We start from the raw sequence: 19,773 nt of genomic DNA, 5'->3' as shown, positions 1-19,773 counted from the left end.
ATAAGCATTTTCAGGTTAAAAAAGGTATACTCTAAGATGTTTAATTATAAAACATGGAAAATGTTGTCATATAAGAATGATCATCTTAGACACTATTCTTTTTTATTTTCTGTCTCAAGCTACTTTTGTCCGACTTGTTGGAGGTACGACTGAATATGAAGGTCGATTGGAAGTTTACAAACTGGGAAGATGGGGAACAGTGTGTGATAATGGTTTAAATGATACACTATCTGTTGTGGTGTGTCGATCTTTAGGCTTGCCTTGGTAATCTTCATTGTTGCTGAAGTAGATTTCAGTTTAAAACTTGAAATTTATAGCACATTATAAACAATTTTTTTTTATTATAAATAAGAATAACAGATCAATATTTTTTTACCATTGGAACAAGTATTTATGATTTTGTCTGATTTTAAATTACCAGGGCAACATCTGAGGCATATGGCGATGCTGTACATGGTCAAGGATCAGGTACAATATGGTTAGACAAAGTAAACTGCATAGGATCTGAGTCAAACATTGCAGAGTGTAGTCACAGTCTCTGGGGGTCTAACAACTGTGACCATGGTGATGATGTATCCATCAACTGCTTGCCCAATGGTAATTTCTTTTAATCATTTAATGCATCATCGAACCTGTGTATAACAATTTTTCGGTTAAAAAAGGTATACTCGAAGATGTTTAATTATAAGACATGGAAAATGTTGTCATATAAGAATGATCATCTTAGAAACTATTCCTTTTTATTTCCTGTCTCAAGATACTTTTGTCCGACTTGTTGGAGGAACGACTGAATATGAAGGTCGATTAGAAGTTTTCAAACTGGGAAGATGGGGAACAGTGTGTGATAATGGTTTAAATGATACACTATCTGTTGTAGTGTGTCGATCATTAGGCTTACCTTGGTAAGACTTTTCATTATGGAAGTGGTCATACGAACCACTTAATGGAAACAAAAATTTACAAAGTACTATAAAGAAATACATCAAAAATGCTCCATGGTTAATATGATTTTTCACAACAACGTGTATATTTTTTTGTTTTTAACAATGTGATAAAATGGTTTAACTCTAAGTTTATCAGTTGACAATGTTAAGTTCAGGTGATTTCTCTCATCATTCAGGAATGCATCAAAAGCCTATGGCGGTGCTGCATATGGACAGGGATCTGGTCCTATCTGGTTGGACAACGTCAAATGTATGGGATCTGAGACAGGCATAGAGAAGTGTAGTCACAATCCCTGGGGATCTCATAACTGTAACCATAGAAAGGATGTCTCCATCAGCTGTTTCTCGTCAACAGGTAAGGACGTTTTTTTCCCTTTTTAAGCAATTTACCGAAAACATAGCAGGTTTTTAAGGACATATTATGTAGGCGTAAAATGTTTTCATCTTACGAAGTTATTCATATTATCTAAAATTTAAATACATATGAGATGAGTACTTATTCTCTATGCAGGTATTGTAAGGAAAAATTGTCGGCATATCATCATTGGGCAAAAGGTTTCTATTTGACCCTCGTTATTTCCTATTTGAATTAGGATCAAGTTTTAATCAGTCAGATTTAGTAACAATATAATTATAAGGCTGTCAATCTTAATGATGACAAAGAAGAAAGCAACAATTCTTAAGTTCTGATCATAAAAATATCAAAAGTTTCTAATGAAGAAACAATATGAAACGACCCTACATTAAAAACTGTTACCAAGAACATACTCTAGAATATAAAAGGGCTGGATAGTATTGGCCATTTTTAGACTGTTTTGATTTTCTTTAAAGATGATCTCCATATAAAGATAGGGAAAATAGAGAAATGTAAAAGGTGTATCATATTGATTATTTCTTTTATAATTAATGCTTAAACGATTAATATTTTAAGATTTGAGGAAGATCTTGTGGTTTATTTGTTGACCACCCAGCCTCCTCAACCCCTAATAGGTGCTGTGTCAGTGTCAGACTTTTGCTCATTAATGGTTCTCAAAAGTAGCCTCAGTTGTGCTTGATATCTTTTGTTTTCAATTTGAACATTGAAGATGAATTTGTTGTCCTATCTTAAAATCCCTATGATATCTAATACAATACACAATAACAGAAGAAAAGACGGTAATCTCATTATTAAAGGTATCGCTAAGTGTTGAAGACATTTGTTCTACATTGACGTTAACTTGTTAAATGTTATTATCAATGGCATGTCTAGGCGGCAACTTAGAATATTGTCAATTTGGATTTGTTTCTTTTACATTTCTTTATCTATGACACTGATAAATTTTACTGATTAAACATTAATGTATTAGCATGACTAAGTGTCTTTAATATTATTGATACTGACAAGATTATCAGACATTTATAAACTGAACGTTTCGAGAAGAACAATAAAATAGTGTAGGTTTCATTCTGATAAAGTAAAAGTTTTCTTGTTAATCTTGAAATACAATGTTAACTTTTTTCTTGTATTGTAGACATTGCTGTCAGACTTGTTGGAGGGACGAGTGAAAATGAAGGTCGTTTAGAAGTGAACAGGTTGGGGATTTGGGGAACAGTGTGTGATGATAATTCGAACGATAAACTGGCAGTTGTGGTGTGTCGATCGTTAGGCTTGCCTTGGTAATCTTCATTGTTGCTGTAGTAGAATTCAGTTTAAAACTTGAAATTTATAACAAGTTATAAACAAGTATTACTAATGCCATGTGACCTATAAAAAGACTTGTTTGATATCTTAAAACTATTTAGTTTTATTTATCATTATTTCAATTCTGAAGTTTTTTTATTAGTAGTAAAAAAAATAGATCACTTAATTGTTTTACCGTCGGAACAAGTATTTATGATTTTGTCGGATTTTAAATTACCAGGGCAACATCTGAGGCATATGGCGGTGCTGTACATGGTCAAGGATCAGGTACAATATGGTTAGACAAAGTAAACTGCATAGGATCTGAGTCAAACATTGCAGAGTGTAGTCACAGTCCCTGGGGGTCTAACAACTGTAACCATGGTGATGATGTATCCATCAACTGCTTGCCCAATGGTAATTTTTTTAAATCATTTAATGCATCATCGAACCTGTGTATAAGCATTTTCAGGTAAAAAAAAAAAAAGGGTTTATTTAAGATGCTTACTTATAAGACATGGAAAATGTTTTCATATAAGAATGATCATCTTAAAAACTGTTCTTTTTTATTTCCTGTCTCAAGCTACTTTTGTCCGACTTGTTGGAGGAACGACTGAATATGAAGGTCGATTAGAAATTTACAAACTTGGAAGATGGGGAACAGTGTGTGATACTAATTTTAACCATAACCTCTCTGTTGTGGTGTGTCGATCATTGGGCTTGCCTTGGTAATGTTGTTTGCAACAAGAGTGGTACTCGTAATCTATTAATGTTGATTTATTATTTACAGAAAGAAATTGATTGATATTTAAAACCATTTTTTCATTTTTTTTTTTTTATTACATTTCATTGTTTGGGTGTGATATTATCAATTACAAAAACAGGTCAGCATTCTTCACAAACAAAACAATCATTTATGATGATGTTGTAAACAAGAATGTGTTTTAAATTATTCAGGGCAACATCAGAAGCCTATGGCGGTGCTGTATTTGGTCGAGGATCAGGTACAACCTGGTTAGACAATGTTAACTGCATTGGATCTGAGTCTAAAATTGACGAGTGTAGTCACAGTCCCTGGGGATCTAACAACTGTAACCATAGAGATGATATATCCATCAACTGCTTGCCCAATAGGTCCAATGGTAAATTTGTTTTGATCATTTAGTGCCTGTTTATAAGCATTTTCGATTGAAAAATATGTTATCTAAGATGTTTAATTATAAGACTGAGAATGTCATATAAAGATGATCATCTTAAAAAATTGGTCTTTTTTATTACCTGTCTAAAGATACTACTGTCCGACTTGTTGGAGGAACAACTGAATATGAAGGTCGATTAGAGGTTTACAAATCGGGAAAATGGGGAACAGTGTGTGATGATGGTTTAAATGATCAACTATCTGTTGTGGTGTGTCGATCATTAGGCTTACCTTGGTAAGACTTTTCATTATGGAAGTGGTCATACAAACCACTTTATGGAAACAAAAATTTATAAAGTACTATAAAGAAATACATCAAAAATGCTCCATGGTTAATATGATTTTTCACAACAACGTGTATATTTTTTGTTTTTAACAATATGATAAAATGGTCCAACTTTAAGTTTATCAGTTGACAATGTTAAGTTCAGGTGATTACTCTCATCATTCAGGAATGCATCAAAAGCCTATGGCAGTGCTGCATATGGACAGGGATCTGGTCCTATCTGGTTGGACAACGTCAAATGTATGGGATCTGAGACAGGCATAGAGAAGTGTAGTCACAATCCCTGGGGATCTCATAACTGTAACCATAGAGAGGATGTCTCCATCAGCTGTTTCTCGTCAACAGGTAAGGACGTTTTTCCCTTTTTAAGCAATTCACCGAAAACATAGCAGGTTTATAAGGACATATTATGTAGGCGTAAAATGTTTTCATCTAACGAAGTTATTCATATTATCTAAAATTTAAAAACATGTACATATGAGCTGAGTAGATGTTCTCTATGCAGGTATTGTAAGGGATAATTGTCGGCATATTATCACTGGGCAAAAGGTTTCTATTTTACCCTTGTTATATTTTATTTGAATTAGGATCAAGTTTTAATCAGTCAGATTTAGTAACAATATCATTATAAGGCTGTCAATTTTAATGATGACAAAGAAGAAAGCAACAGTTTTTAAGTTCTAATGAAAGAGATATCAAAAGTTTCTAATGAAGAAACCAATATGAAACGACCCTACATTAAGAATTGATACCAAGCACATACTCTAGAATATAAAAGGGCTGGATACTATTGGTCATTTTAGACTGTTTTGATTTTCTTTAAATATGAGCTCCATATAAAGATAGGGAAAATAGAGAAATGTAAAAGGTGTATCATATTGATTATTTCTTTTATAATTAATGCTTGAACTATTAATATTTTAAGATTTGAGGAAGATCTTGTGGTTAATTTGTTGACCACCCAGCCTCCTCAACCCCTAATAGGTGTTGTGTCAGTGTCAGACTTTTGCTCATTAATGGTTCTCAAAAGTAGTCTCAGTTTTGCTTGATATCTTTTGTTTTCAATTTGAACATTAAGGATGAATTTGCAGTCCTATCTTAAAATCCCTACAATATCTAATACAGTACACAATAACAGAAGAAAAAACTTTGGGTTCATTTTTGATTGGGTTCATTTCTATATTGACGTTAACTTGATAAATGTTATTATCAATGGCATGCCGAGGCGACAACTTAAAATATTGTCAATTTGGATTTGTTTCTTTTACTTTTCTTTATCTATGACACTGATAAATTTTACTGATTAAACATTAATGTACTAGCGTGACTAAGTGTCTTTAATATTATTGATAATGACAAGATATAAAGTATCAGACATTTATAAACTGAACGTTTCGAGAAGAACAATAAAATAGTGTAGGTTTCATCTGATAAAATGGTAGTTTTCTGTTAACCTTAAAATACAATGTTAACTTTTTTCTTGTATTGTAGACATTGCTGTCAGACTTGTTGGAGGGACGAGTGAAAATGAAGGTCGATTAGAAGTGAACAGGTTGGGGATTTGGGGAACAGTGTGTGATGATAATTCGAACGATAAACTGGCAGTTGTGGTGTGTCGATCGTTAGGCTTGCCTTGGTAATCTTTATTGTTGCTGTAGTAGAGTTCAGTTTAAAACTTGAAATTTATAACACATTATAAACAAGTTTTTTTTATTATGAATAAGAAAAACAGATCAATATTTTTTTACCATCGGAACAAGTATTTATGATTTTGTCGGATTTTAAATTACCAGGGCAACATCTGAGGCATATGGCGATGCTGTACATGGTCAAGGATCAGGTACAATCTGGTTAGACAATGTAAACTGCATAGGATCTGAGTCAAACATTGCAGAGTGTAGTCACAGTCCCTGGGGGTCTAACAACTGTAATCATGGTGATGATGTATCCATCAACTGCTTGCCCAATGGTAATTTTTTCTAATCTTTTAATGAATCATCGAACCTGTGTATAAGCATTTTCAGGTTAAAAAAGGTATACTCTAAGATGTTTAATTATAAGACATGGAAAATGTTGTCATATAAGAATGATCATCTTAGAAACTATTCTTTTTTATTTTCTGTCTCAAGCTACTTTTGTCCGACTTGTTGGAGGAACGACTGAATATGAAGGTCGATTGGAAGTTTACAAACTGGGAAGATGGGGAACAGTGTGTGATAATGATTTAAATGATACACTATCTGTTGTGGTGTGTCGATCTTTAGGCTTGCCTTGGTAATCTTCATTGTTGCTGAAGTAGATTTCAGTTTAAATCTTGAAATTTATAGCACATTATAAACAAGTTTTTTTTTATTATAAATAAGAATAACAGATCAATATTTTTACCATTGGAACAAGTATTTATGATTTTGTCGGATTTTAAATTACCAGGGCAACATCTGAGGCATATGGCGGTGCTGTACATGGTCAAGGATCAGGTACAATATGGTTAGACAAAGTAAACTGCATAGGATCTGAGTCAAACATTGCAGAGTGTAGTCACAGTCTCTGGGGGTCTAACAATTGTAACCATGGTGATGATGTATCCATCAACTGCTTGCCCAATGGTAATTTCTTTTAATCATTTAATGCATCATCGAACCTGTGTATAACAATTTTTCGGTTAAAAAAGGTATACTCGAAGATGTTTAATTATAAGACATGGAAAATGTTGTCATATAAGAATGATCATCTTAGAAACTATTCCTTTTTATTTCCTGTCTCAAGATACTTTTGTCCGACTTGTTGGAGGAACGACTGAATATGAAGGTCGATTAGAAGTTTTCAAACTGGGAAGATGGGGAACAGTGTGTGATAATGGTTTAAATGATACACTATCTGTTGTAGTGTGTCGATCATTAGGCTTACCTTGGTAAGACTTTTCATTATGGAAGTGGTCATACGAACCACTTAATGGAAACAAAAATTTACAAAGTACTATAAAGAAATACATCAAAAATGCTCCATGGTTAATATGATTTTTCACAACAACGTGTATATTTTTTTGTTTTTAACAATGTGATAAAATGGTTTAACTCTAAGTTTATCAGTTGACAATGTTAAGTTCAGGTGATTTCTCTCATCATTCAGGAATGCATCAAAAGCCTATGGCGGTGCTGCATATGGACAGGGATCTGGTCCTATCTGGTTGGACAACGTCAAATGTATGGGATCTGAGACAGGCATAGAGAAGTGTAGTCACAATCCCTGGGGATCTCATAACTGTAACCATAGAAAGGATGTCTCCATCAGCTGTTTCTCGTCAACAGGTAAGGACGTTTTTTTCCCTTTTTAAGCAATTTACCGAAAACATAGCAGGTTTTTAAGGACATATTATGTAGGCGTAAAATGTTTTCATCTAACGAAGTTATTCATATTATCTAAAATTTAAATACATATGAGATGAGTATTTATTCTCTATGTAGGTATTGTAAGGAAAAATTGTCGGCATATCATCATTGGGTAAAAGGTTTCTATTTGACCCTCGTTATTTCCTATTTGAATTAGGATCAAGTTTTAATCAGTCCGATTTAGTAACAATATCATTATAAGGCTGTCAATCTTAATGATGACAAAGAAGAAAGCAACAATTCTTAAGTTCTGATCATAAAAATATCAAACGTTTCTAATGAAGAAACAATATGAAACGACCCTACATTAAAAACTGTTACCAAGAACATACTCTAGAATATAAAAGGGCTGGTTAGTATTGTCCATTTTTAGACTGTTTTGATTTTCTTTAAAGATGATCTCCATATAAAGATAGGGAAAATAGAGAAATGTAAAAGGTGTATCATATTGATTATTTCTTTTATAATTAATGCTTGAACGATTAATATTTTAAGATTTGAGGAAGATCTTGTGGTTAATTTGTTGACCACCCAGCCTCCTCAACCCCTAATAGGTGCTGTGTCAGTGTCAGACTTTTGCTCATTAATGGTTCTCAAAAGTAGCCTCAGTTGTGCTTGATATCTTTTGTTTAATTTGTTGTCCTATCTTAAAATCCCTATGATATCTAATACAATACACAATAACAGAAGAAAAGACGGTAATCTCATTATTGAAGGAATCGCTAAGTGTTGAAGACATTTGTTCTACATTGACGTTAACTTGTTAAATGTTATTATCAATTTTACATTTCTTTATCTATGACACTGATAAATTTTACTGATTAAACATTAATGTATTAGCATGACTAAGTGTCTTTAATATTATTGATACTGACAAGATTATCAGACATTTATAAACTGAACGTTTCGAGAAGAACAATAAAATAGTGTAGGTTTCATTCTGATAAAGTAAAAGTTTTCTTGTTAATCTTGAAATACAATGTTAACTTTTTTCTTGTATTGTAGACATTGCTGTCAGACTTGTTGGAGGGACGAGTGAAAATGAAGGTCGTTTAGAAGTGAACAGGTTGGGGATTTGGGGAACAGTGTGTGATGATAATTCGAACGATAAACTGGCAGTTGTGGTGTGTCGATCGTTAGGCTTGCCTTGGTAATCTTCATTGTTGCTGTAGTAGAATTCAGTTTAAAACTTGAAATTTATAACAAGTTATAAACAAGTATTACTAATGCCATGTGACCTATAAAAAGACTTGTTTGATATCTTAAAACTATTTAGTTTTATTTATCATTATTTCAATTCTGAAGTTTTTTTATTAGTAGTAAAAAAAATAGATCACTTAATTGTTTTACCGTCGGAACAAGTATTTATGATTTTGTCGGATTTTAAATTACCAGGGCAACATCTGAGGCATATGGCGGTGCTGTACATGGTCAAGGATCAGGTACAATATGGTTAGACAAAGTAAACTGCATAGGATCTGAGTCAAACATTGCAGAGTGTAGTCACAGTCCCTGGGGGTCTAACAACTGTAACCATGGTGATGATGTATCCATCAACTGCTTGCCCAATGGTAATTTTTTTAAATCATTTAATGCATCATCGAACCTGTGTATAAGCATTTTCAGGTAAAAAAAAAAAAGGGGGTTTATTTAAAATGCTTACTTATAAGACATGGAAAATGTTTTCATATAAGAATGATCATCTTAAAAACTGTTCTTTTTTATTTCCTGTCTCAAGCTACTTTTGTCCGACTTGTTGGAGGAACGACTGAATATGAAGGTCGATTAGAAATTTACAAACTTGGAAGATGGGGAACAGTGTGTGATACTAATTTTAACCATAACCTCTCTGTTGTGGTGTGTCGATCATTGGGCTTGCCTTGGTAATGTTGTTTGCAACAAGAGTGGTACTCGTAATCTATTAATGTTGATTTATTATTTACAGAAAGAAATTGATTGATATCTAAAACCATTTTTTCATTTTTATTTTTTCATTACATTTCATTGTTTGGGTGTGATATTATCAATTACAAAAACAGGTCAGCATTCTTCACAAACAAAACAATCATTTATGATGATGTTGTAAACAAGAATGTGTTTTAAATTATTCAGGGCAACATCAGAAGCCTATGGCGGTGCTGTATTTGGTCGAGGATCAGGTACAATCTGGTTAGACAATGTTAACTGCATTGGATCTGAGTCTAAAATTGACGAGTGTAGTCACAGTCCCTGGGGATCTAACAACTGTAACCATAGAGATGATATATCCATCAACTGCTTGCCCAATAGGTCCAATGGTAAATTTGTTTTGATCATTTAGTGCCTGTTTATAAGCATTTTCGATTGAAAAATATGTTGTCTAAGATGTTTAATTATAAGACTGAGAATGTCATATAAAGATGATCATCTTAAAAAATTGGTCTTTTTTATTACCTGTCTTAAGATACTACTGTCCGACTTGTTGGAGGAACAACTGAATATGAAGGTCGATTAGAGGTTTACAAATCGGGAAAATGGGGAACAGTGTGTGATGATGGTTTAAATGATCAACTATCTGTTGTGGTGTGTCGATCATTAGGCTTACCTTGGTAAGACTTTTCATTATGGAAGTGGTCATACAAACCACTTTATGGAAACAAAAATTTACAAAGTACTATAAAGAAATACATCAAAAATGCTCCATGGTTAATATGATTTTTCACAACAACGTGTATATATTTTTGTTTTTAACAATGTGATAAAATGGTTTAACTCTAAGTTTATCAGTTGACAATGTTAAGTTCAGGTGATTTCTCTCATCATTCAGGAATGCATCAAAAGCCTATGGCGGTGCTGCATATGGACAGGGATCTGGTCCTATCTGGTTGGACAACGTCAAATGTATGGGATCTGAGACAGGCATAGAGAAGTGTAGTCACAATCCCTGGGGATCTCATAATTGTAACCATAGAGAGGATGTCTCCATCAGCTGTTTCTCGTTAACAGGTAAGGACGTTTTTTCCTTTTTTACGCAATTCACCGAAAACATAGCAGGTTTATAAGGACATATTATGTAGGCGTAAAATGTTTTCATCTAACGAAGTTATTCATATTATCTAAAATTTAAAAACATGTACATATGAGCTGAGTAGTTGTTCTCTATGCAGGTATTGTAAGGGAAAATTGTCGGCATATTATCACTGGGCAAAAGGTTTCTATTTTACCCTTGTTATATTTTATTTGAATTAGGATCTAGTTTTAATCAGTCAGATTTAGTAACATGATCATTATAAGGCTGTCAATCTTAATGATGACAAAGAAGAAAGCAACAGTTTTTAAGTTCTAATGAAAGAGATATCAAAAGTTTCTAATGAAGAAACCAATATGAAACGACCCTACATTAAGAATTGATACCAAGCACATACTCTAGAATATAAAAGGGCTGGATACTATTGGTCATTTTAGACTGTTTTGATTTTCTTTAAATATGAGCTCCATATAAAGATAGGGAAAATAGAGAAATGTAAAAGGTGTATCATATTGATTATTTCTTTTATAATTAATGCTTGAACGATTAATATTTTAAGATTTTAGGAAGATCTTGTGGTTAATTTGTTGACCACCCAGCCTCCTCAACCCCTAATAGGTGTTGTGTCAGTGTCAGACTTTTGCTCATTAATGGTTCTCAAAAGTAGTCTCAGTTTTGCTTGATATCTTTTGTTTTCAATTTGAACATTGAGGATGAATTTGCAGTCCTATCTTAAAATCCCTACAATATCTAATACAGTACACAATAACAGAAGAAAATACTTTGGGTTCATTTTTGATTGGGTTCATTTCTATATTGACGTTAACTTGATAAATGTTATTATCAATGGCATGCCGAGGCGACAACTTAGAATATTGTCAATTTGGATTTGTTTCTTTTACTTTTCTTTATCTATGACACTGATAAATTTTACTGATTAAACATTAATGTACTAGCGTGACTAAGTGTCTTTAATATTATTGATAATGACAAGATATAAAGTATCAGACATTTATAAACTGAACGTTTCGAGAAGAACAATAAAATAGTGTAGGTTTCATCTGATAAAATGGTAGTTTTCTGTTAACCTTAAAATACAATGTTAACTTTTTTCTTGTATTGTAGACATTGCTGTCAGACTTGTTGGAGGGACGAGTGAAAATGAAGGTCGATTAGAAGTGAACAGGTTGGGGATTTGGGGAACAGTGTGTGATGATAATTCGAACGATAAACTGGCAGTTGTGGTGTGTCGATCGTTAGGCTTGCCTTGGTAATCTTTATTGTTGCTGTAGTAGAGTTCAGTTTAAAACTTGAAATTTATAACACATTATAAACAAGTTTTTTTTATTATAAATAAGAAAAACAGATCAATATTTTTTTACCATCGGAACAAGTATTTATGATTTTGTCGGATTTTAAATTTCCAGGGCAACATCTGAGGCATATGGCGATGCTGTACATGGTCAAGGATCAGGTACAATCTGGTTAGACAATGTAAACTGCATAGGATCTGAGTCAAACATTGCAGAGTGTAGTCACAGTCTCTGGGGGTCTAACAACTGTAATCATGGTGATGATGTATCCATCAACTGCTTGCCCAATGGTAATTTTTTCTAATCATTTAATGAATCATCGAACCTGTGTATAAGCATTTTCAGGTTAAAAAAGGTATACTCTAAGATGTTTAATTATAAAACATGGAAAATGTTGTCATATAAGAATGATCATCTTAGAAACTATTCTTTTTTATTTTCTGTCTCAAGCTACTTTTGTCCGACTTGTTGGAGGAACGACTGAATATGAAGGTCGATTGGAAGTTTACAAACTGGGAAGATGGGGAACAGTGTGTGATAATGGTTTAAATGATACACTATCTGTTGTGGTGTGTCGATCTTTAGGCTTGCCTTGGTAATCTTCATTGTTGCTGAAGTAGATTTCAGTTTAAAACTTGAAATTTATAATACATTATAAACAAGTTTTTTTTATTATAAATAAGAATAACAGATCAATATTTTTTTACCATTGGAACAAGTATTTATGATTTTGTCTGATTTTAAATTACCAGGGCAACATCTGAGGCATATGGCGGTGCTGTACATGGTCAAGGATCAGGTACAATATGGTTAGACAAAGTAAACTGCATAGGATCTGAGTCAAACATTGCAGAGTGTAGTCACAGTCTCTGGGGGTCTAACAATTGTAACCATGGTGATGATGTATCCATCAACTGCTTGCCCAATGGTAATTTCTTTTAATCATTTAATGCATCATCGAACCTGTGTATAACAATTTTTCGGTTAAAAAAAGGTATACTCGAAGATGTTTAATTATAAGACATGGAAAATGTTGTCATATAAGAATGATCATCTTAGAAACTATTCCTTTTTATTTCTTCTCTCAAGATACTTTTGTCCGACTTGTTGGAGGAACGACTGAATATGAAGGTCGATTAGAAGTTTTCAAACTGGGAAGATGGGGAACAGTGTGTGATAATGGTTTAAATGATCAACTATCTGTTGTGGTGTGTCGATCATTAGGCTTACCTTGGTAAGACTTTTCATTATGGAAGTGGTCATACGAACCACTTAATGGAAACAAAAATTTACAAAGTACTATAAAGAAATACATCAAAAATGCTCCATGGTTAATATGATTTTTCACAACAACGTGTATATTTTTTTGTTTTTAACAATGTGATAAAATGGTTTAACTCTAAGTTTATCAGTTGACAATGTTAAGTTCAGGTGATTTCTCTCATCATTCAGGAATGCATCAAAAGCCTATGGCGGTGCTGCATATGGACAGGGATCAGGTCCTATCTGGTTGGACAACGTCAAATGTATGGGATCTGAGACAGGCATAGAGAAGTGTAGTCACAATCCCTGGGGATCTCATAACTGTAACCATAGAAAGGATGTCTCCATCAGCTGTTTCTCGTCAACAGGTAAGGACGTTTTTTTCCCTTTTTAAGCAATTTACCGAAAACATAGCAGGTTTTTAAGGACATATTATGTAGGCGTAAAATGTTTTCATCTAACGAAGTTATTCATATTATCTAAAATTTAAATACATATGAGATGAGTACTTATTCTCTATGCAGGTATTGTAAGGAAAAATTGTCGGCATATCATCATTGGGTAAAAGGTTTCTATTTGACCCTCGTTATTTCCTATTTGAATTAGGATCAAGTTTTAATCAGTCCGATTTAGTAACAATATCATTATAAGGCTGTCAATCTTAATGATGACAAAGAAGAAAGCAACAATTCTTAAGTTCTGATCATAAACATATCAAAAGTTTCTAATGAAGAAACAATATGAAACGACCCTACATTAAAAACTGTTACCAAGAACATACTCTAGAATATAAAAGGGCTGGATACTATTGGCCATTTTTAGACTGTTTTGATTTTCTTTAAAGATGATCTCCATATAAAGATAGGGAAAATAGAGAAATGTAAAAGGTGTATCATATTGATTATTTCTTTTATAATTAATGCTTGAACTACTAGTATTAATATTTTAAGATTTTAGGAAGATCTTGTGGTTAATTTGTTGACCACCCAGCCTCCTCAACCCCTAATAGGTGCTGTGTCAGTGTCAGACTTTTGCTCATTAATGGTTCTCAAAAGTAGCCTCAGTTGTGCTTGATATCTTTTGTTTTCAATTTGAACATTGAAGATGAATTTGTTGTCCTATCTTAAAATCCCTATGATATCTAATACAATACACAATAACAGAAGAAAAGACGGTAATCTTATTATTGAAGGAATCGCTAAGTGTTGAAGACATTTGTTCTACATTGACGTTAACTTGTTAAATGTTATTATCAATGGCATGTCGAGGCGGCAACTTAGAATATTGTCAATTTGGATTTGTTTCTTTTACATTTCTTTATCTATGACACTGATAAATTTTACTGATTAAACATTAATGTATTAGCATGACTAAGTGTCTTTAATATTATTGATACTGACAAGATTATCAGACATTTATAAACTGAACGTTTCGAGAAGAACAATAAAATAGTGTAGGTTTCATTCTGATAAAGTAAAAGTTTTCTTGTTAATCTTGAAATACAATGTTAACTTTTTTCTTGTATTGTAGACATTGCTGTCAGACTTGTTGGAGGGGCGAGTGAAAATGAAGGTCGTTTAGAAGTGAACAGGTTGGGGATTTGGGGAACAGTGTGTGATGATAATTCGAACGATAAACTGGCAGTTGTGGTGTGTCGATCGTTAGGCTTGCCTTGGTAATCTTCATTGTTGCTGTAGTAGAATTCAGTTTAAAACTTGAAATTTATAACAAGTTATAAACAAGTATTACTAATGCCATGTGACCTATAAAAAGACTTGTTTGATATCTTAAAACTATTTAGTTTTATTTATCATTATTTCAGTTTTGAAGTTTTTTTATTAGTAGTAAAAAAATAGATCACTTAATTGTTTTACCGTCGGAACAAGTATTTATGATTTTGTCGGATTTTAAATTTCCAGGGCAACATCTGAGGCATATGGCGGTGCTGTACATGGTCAAGGATCAGGTACAATATGGTTAGACAAAGTAAACTGCATAGGATCTGAGTCAAACATTGCAGAGTGTAGTCACAGTCCCTGGGGGTCTAACAACTGTAACCATGGTGATGATGTATCCATCAACTGCTTGCCCAATGGTAATTTTTTTAAATCATTTAATGCATCATCGAACCTGTGTATAAGCATTTTCAGGTAAAAAAAAAAAAGGTTTATTGAAGATGTTTACTTATAAGACATGGAAAATGTTGTCATATAAGAATGATCATCTTAAAAACTGTTCTTTTTTATTTCCTGTCTCAAGCTACTTTTGTCCGACTTGTTGGAGGAACGACTGAATATGAAGGTCGATTAGAAATTTACAAACTGGGAAGATGGGGAACAGTGTGTGATACTAATTTTAACCATAACCTGTCCTTTGTTGTGTGTCGATCATTGGGCTTGCCTTGGTAATGTTGTTTGCTACAAGAGTGGTACTTGTGATATAATAATGTTGTTGATTATTGTTTGATATCTCAAACCATATTTTCCATTTTTCCATTATATTTCGTCGTTCGGGTATAATATTAATAATTACAAAAACAGGTAAGAATTCTTCACACAAAAAAACAATCATGTATGATGATGTTGTAATTAACTCTGTATAATTAAATTATTCAGGGCAACATCAGAGGCCTATGGCGGTGCTGTATTTGGTCGAGGATCAGGTACAATCTGGTTGGACAATGTTAACTGCATCGGATCTGAGTCTAAAATTGAAGAGTGTAGTCACAGTCCCTGGGGATCTAACAACTGTAACCATGGAAATGATATATCCATCAACTGCTTGCCCAATTTGCTAAATAGTACATTTGTTTGAATCATTTAATGCCTGTTTATAAGCATTTTCGATTGAAAAAAGGTGCTTTTCAAGATTTTTAATTATAAGACTCAGAATGGCATGGAAAAATGATCATCTTAAAAAATTGGTCTTTTTTATTACCTGTCCAAAGATACTGCTGTCCGACTTGTTGGAGGAACGACTGAATATTATGGCCGATTAGAGGTTTACAGATCGGGAAAATGGGGAACAGTGTGTGATGATGGTTTAAATGATATACTATCTGTTGTGGTGTGTCGATCATTGGGCTTACCTTGGTAAGACTTTTTATTATGAAACTGGTCATACAAACCACTTTGTGGAAACAAAAATTTACTAGAAAGAAATACATCAAATTGCCCCATGGTTGATATGATTTTCACAACAAGTATATATTTTTTATTTTTAACAACAAAATAAAATGGTCAAACTCTGATTTTATTAGTTGACAATGTTAAGTTCAGGTGATTACTCTTATCATTCAGGAATGCATCAAAAGCCTATGGTAGTGCTGTATATGGACAGGGTACTGGTCCTATCTGGTTGGACAACGTCAAATGTCTGGGATCTGAGACAGGCATAGAGAAGTGTAGTCACAGTCCCTGGGGGTCTCATAACTGTAACCATGGAGAGGATGTCTCCATCAGCTGTTCCCCGTCAACTGGTTAGGAGGTTTTCTACGTTTTAAACAATTAACCGAAAACATAGCAGGTTTATAAAGATATATCAGATAGGCGTATAATGTTCCCATTAAACAAAGTTAATCATATAATTTAAAATTGAAATACAAATGAGCCGAGTAGTTCTTCCATATGCACGCATTATTAAGAGGGAAAAGTCGACACATTATACCTCACTGAACAAAAGGTTTCTATCAGATTTCCTCATCTCTTATGCAAATGATGATCAAATATTAATCAATCAGATTTAGTAACATTATCATTATAAGGCTGTCAATGTTAATGATGACAAAAAATCAACAATTCTTAAGTTCTGATTATAAAGATATCAAATGTTTCTAATGAAGAAACAATATAAAACGACGGTATATTAAGAACTGTAAACAAGGCGCGTACTCTAGAATTTAAAAGGACTGGATAGTATTGGCCATTTTTAGAATATTTTGATTTCCTCTAAAAGATGACCTTCATATAACGATTAGAGAAATAGAGAAATTTAAAAGGTGTATCCTATTGATTTTTTCTTTTAAAGTTAATGATTGAATGGTTAATATTTTAAGATTTTAGGAAAATCTTGAGGTTAATTAGTTGACCATCTAGCCTCCTCAACCCCTAATAGGGGCCGTGTCAGTGTCAGACTTCTGTTTCATTAATGGTTCTCAAATTTAGCCTCAGTTGTGCTTGATATCCTTTATTTAAAATTGAACATTGAAGATGAATTTGTTGTCCTATCTTTAAATCCCTACAATATCTAATACAATACACAAATACACAAGAAAATACTTCATGTTCATATTTGAAGGAATCGCTAAGTGTTGAAGACATTTGTTCTTTATTGACGTTAACTTGATAAATGTTATTATCAATGGCATGTCAAGGCGGCAATTTAGAATATTGTCAATTTGGATTTGTTTCTTTTACATTTTTTATCTATGACACCGATAAATGTTACTGATTAAACATTTATATACTAGCATGACTAAGTGTCTTTGATTATTATTGATAATGGCAATATATAAAGTATCAGACAATTATAAACTTAACGTTTAGAAAAGAACCTTTTTCTTGTATTTTAGACATTGCTGTCCGACTTGTTGGAGGAACGAGTGAAAATGAAGGTCGATTAGAAGTGAACATGTTGGGAAGATGGGCAGCAGTGTGTGATAATAATTTGAACGATAAACTGGCAGTTGTGGTGTGTCGATCTTTAGGCTTGCCTTGGTAATCTTCATTGTTGCTGTCGTAGAATTCAGTTTATAACTTTTCATTTAGAACAAGCTAGAAACAAGTATTATTAATGCGGTGTAATCTATTAAAACACTTGTTTGATATCTTAAAACAGTTCAGTTTTATTTATCATTATTTCAGTTCAAAAGGTTTTTTTTATTGATAAGAAATCCAGATCAATATTTTTTACCATCGGAACAATCTTTTCTAATTTTGTTGGATTTTAAATTTCCAGGGCAACATCTGAGGCATATAGCGGTGCCGTACATGGTCAAAGATCAGGAGCAATCTGGTTAAACAATGTTAACTGCATCGGATCTGAGTCAAACATTGCAGAGTGTAGTCACAGTCCCTTGGGATTTAACAACTGTAACCATGGAAATGATATATTCATTAACTGCTTGGCCAATAATAAATTTGTTTTTATTGTTTAATGCTTGTGTAGAAGCATTTTCGATTTTAAAAATGTGTTCTCCAAGATGTTTAATTATAAAACTGAAAATATAATATAAAGATGATTATCTTAAAAAATTGTTCTTTTTTATTACCTGTCTCAAGATACTGCTGTCCGACTTGTTGGAGGAACAACTGAATATGAAGGTCGATTAGAAGTTTACAAATTTGGAAAATGGGGAACAGTGTGTGATGATGGTTTAAATGATACACTATCTGTTGTGGTGTGTCGATCATTAGGCTTACCTTGGTAAGTTTAATTACTTTTGATTGAAATAGTGAAGTGATTTTTATGTTTGCTAAAATAATATTGATAAATTACAAATCAACTCCCTTGTTTCTTCCTAAGCATAAAATCACAAATAGTTTCTAGTTCTGAGTTTCAACTAAGTTGCAATCAACGTGTATATTTAAACATTCAGGGGTGCATCAAAGGCTTATAGTGATGCTTCGTATGGACAGGGCTCTGGTCCTATCTTGTTAGACGATGTTAAATGTACTGGCTCTGAGTCCAGAATTGAGGAGTGTAGTCACAGTCCCTGGGGTTCTCACAACTGTGGCCATGGAGAAGATGTCTCTATAAAATGTGTCCAATCCAGAGGTGAGAATGCACAAATGCACACTTTAACTCGTGGCCGACGTTTAACAATCCTTATATTGTATTAGATATTGTACTGGGATTTAAAAAAATATTATTGTCTTTTGTACAATTTCAATTTTTTGTTTGTACATAATGTATGCAATGCATTGACTTGTATATCAAATGTCATCTATGTCCTTGCTTGGAAAAAATGCATATAATTTGAAAGCACGGCGATTTACGATGTATGTCCTCAAAGTGATACCTCCAGAGCAAATACTTTTGGACTGTTAAGATGTTGGCTGTTAATTATATTGGCCTTATAGGCGTTATACAGCTTTTAAATCAAGAATATATCACTAAATAAGACCGAAAATGACAGCCTTTTGGTGTGTGTGGGGGTGGGGGGGGGGTGAGTCACTGGAAATAGTCGTAAATGTCTTTTTTGTCTCCCCCATTTCCGATATTTAGAACTATATGCCATTTTATTGTCTCCTTGTAAATATCTTTTGAGTAGACATGCTCATAGCACATTAGGTACTTCAAACAATATAGAAACAGTATAGAAAATTGTAAAAATAAAGCACAAGTGAATATTTCTATACTTTTTTTCGAGGTGATTCACCTGGTAGAGTTGAAGCCAAACGTAAGTTCCTTTTTTATAATTAAAAATTATATATATATATATATATATATATATATATATATATATATATATATATATATATATATATATATATATATATATATATATATATATATATATATATATACGTAGGAGGAATCAATTGTTGACTCACATGATGAAAATAAGATGCTTTAATGTGTGTTTTTTTAAAGAGGAATGGATGTATGGAGCCAATACAATTATCCTTATATCTGTCCAGTCGGTTCTTTTGGGCTTGACGTGGCTAACCATAGCAGTCTATGTCGTGTATAAAAAACGTCGTTCGAATTTA

At 32.9% G+C, this 19,773-nt stretch overlaps 2 protein-coding genes across 2 annotated transcripts; both read left to right on the top strand.

Annotated features, from left to right (window-relative positions):
* The first annotated feature begins 155 nt into the window (after positions 1 to 155).
* Positions 156 to 6,071, top strand: LOC136275615 (scavenger receptor cysteine-rich type 1 protein M160-like). Its single transcript, XM_066085216.1, has 12 exons — positions 156 to 199; positions 422 to 597; positions 758 to 902; positions 1,121 to 1,299; positions 2,456 to 2,600; positions 2,846 to 3,021; positions 3,188 to 3,332; positions 3,562 to 3,746; positions 3,893 to 4,037; positions 4,255 to 4,433; positions 5,580 to 5,724; positions 5,882 to 6,071. Exons 1-12 carry the CDS (start codon positions 156 to 158, stop codon positions 6,069 to 6,071), a joined length of 1,854 nt encoding a protein of 617 aa, XP_065941288.1.
* A 740-nt stretch (positions 6,072 to 6,811) lies between these two features.
* On the top strand, positions 6,812 to 18,306 carry LOC136275614 (deleted in malignant brain tumors 1 protein-like). Its single transcript, XM_066085215.1, has 10 exons — positions 6,812 to 6,999; positions 7,218 to 7,396; positions 8,483 to 8,627; positions 8,873 to 9,048; positions 9,216 to 9,360; positions 9,590 to 9,774; positions 16,008 to 16,152; positions 16,360 to 16,538; positions 17,631 to 17,775; positions 18,017 to 18,306. Exons 1-10 carry the CDS (start codon positions 6,812 to 6,814, stop codon positions 18,213 to 18,215), a joined length of 1,686 nt encoding a protein of 561 aa, XP_065941287.1. The 3' UTR covers positions 18,216 to 18,306.
* The last annotated feature ends 1,467 nt before the right edge of the window (positions 18,307 to 19,773 follow it).

The sequence above is a fragment of the Magallana gigas genome, chromosome 5, assembly GCF_963853765.1.
Source record: "Magallana gigas chromosome 5, xbMagGiga1.1, whole genome shotgun sequence".
Lineage (NCBI taxonomy): Eukaryota > Metazoa > Mollusca > Bivalvia > Ostreida > Ostreidae > Magallana > Magallana gigas.
Note: the sequence above shows the minus strand (reverse complement) of the source record. Positions and strands in the feature narration are given on the sequence as shown.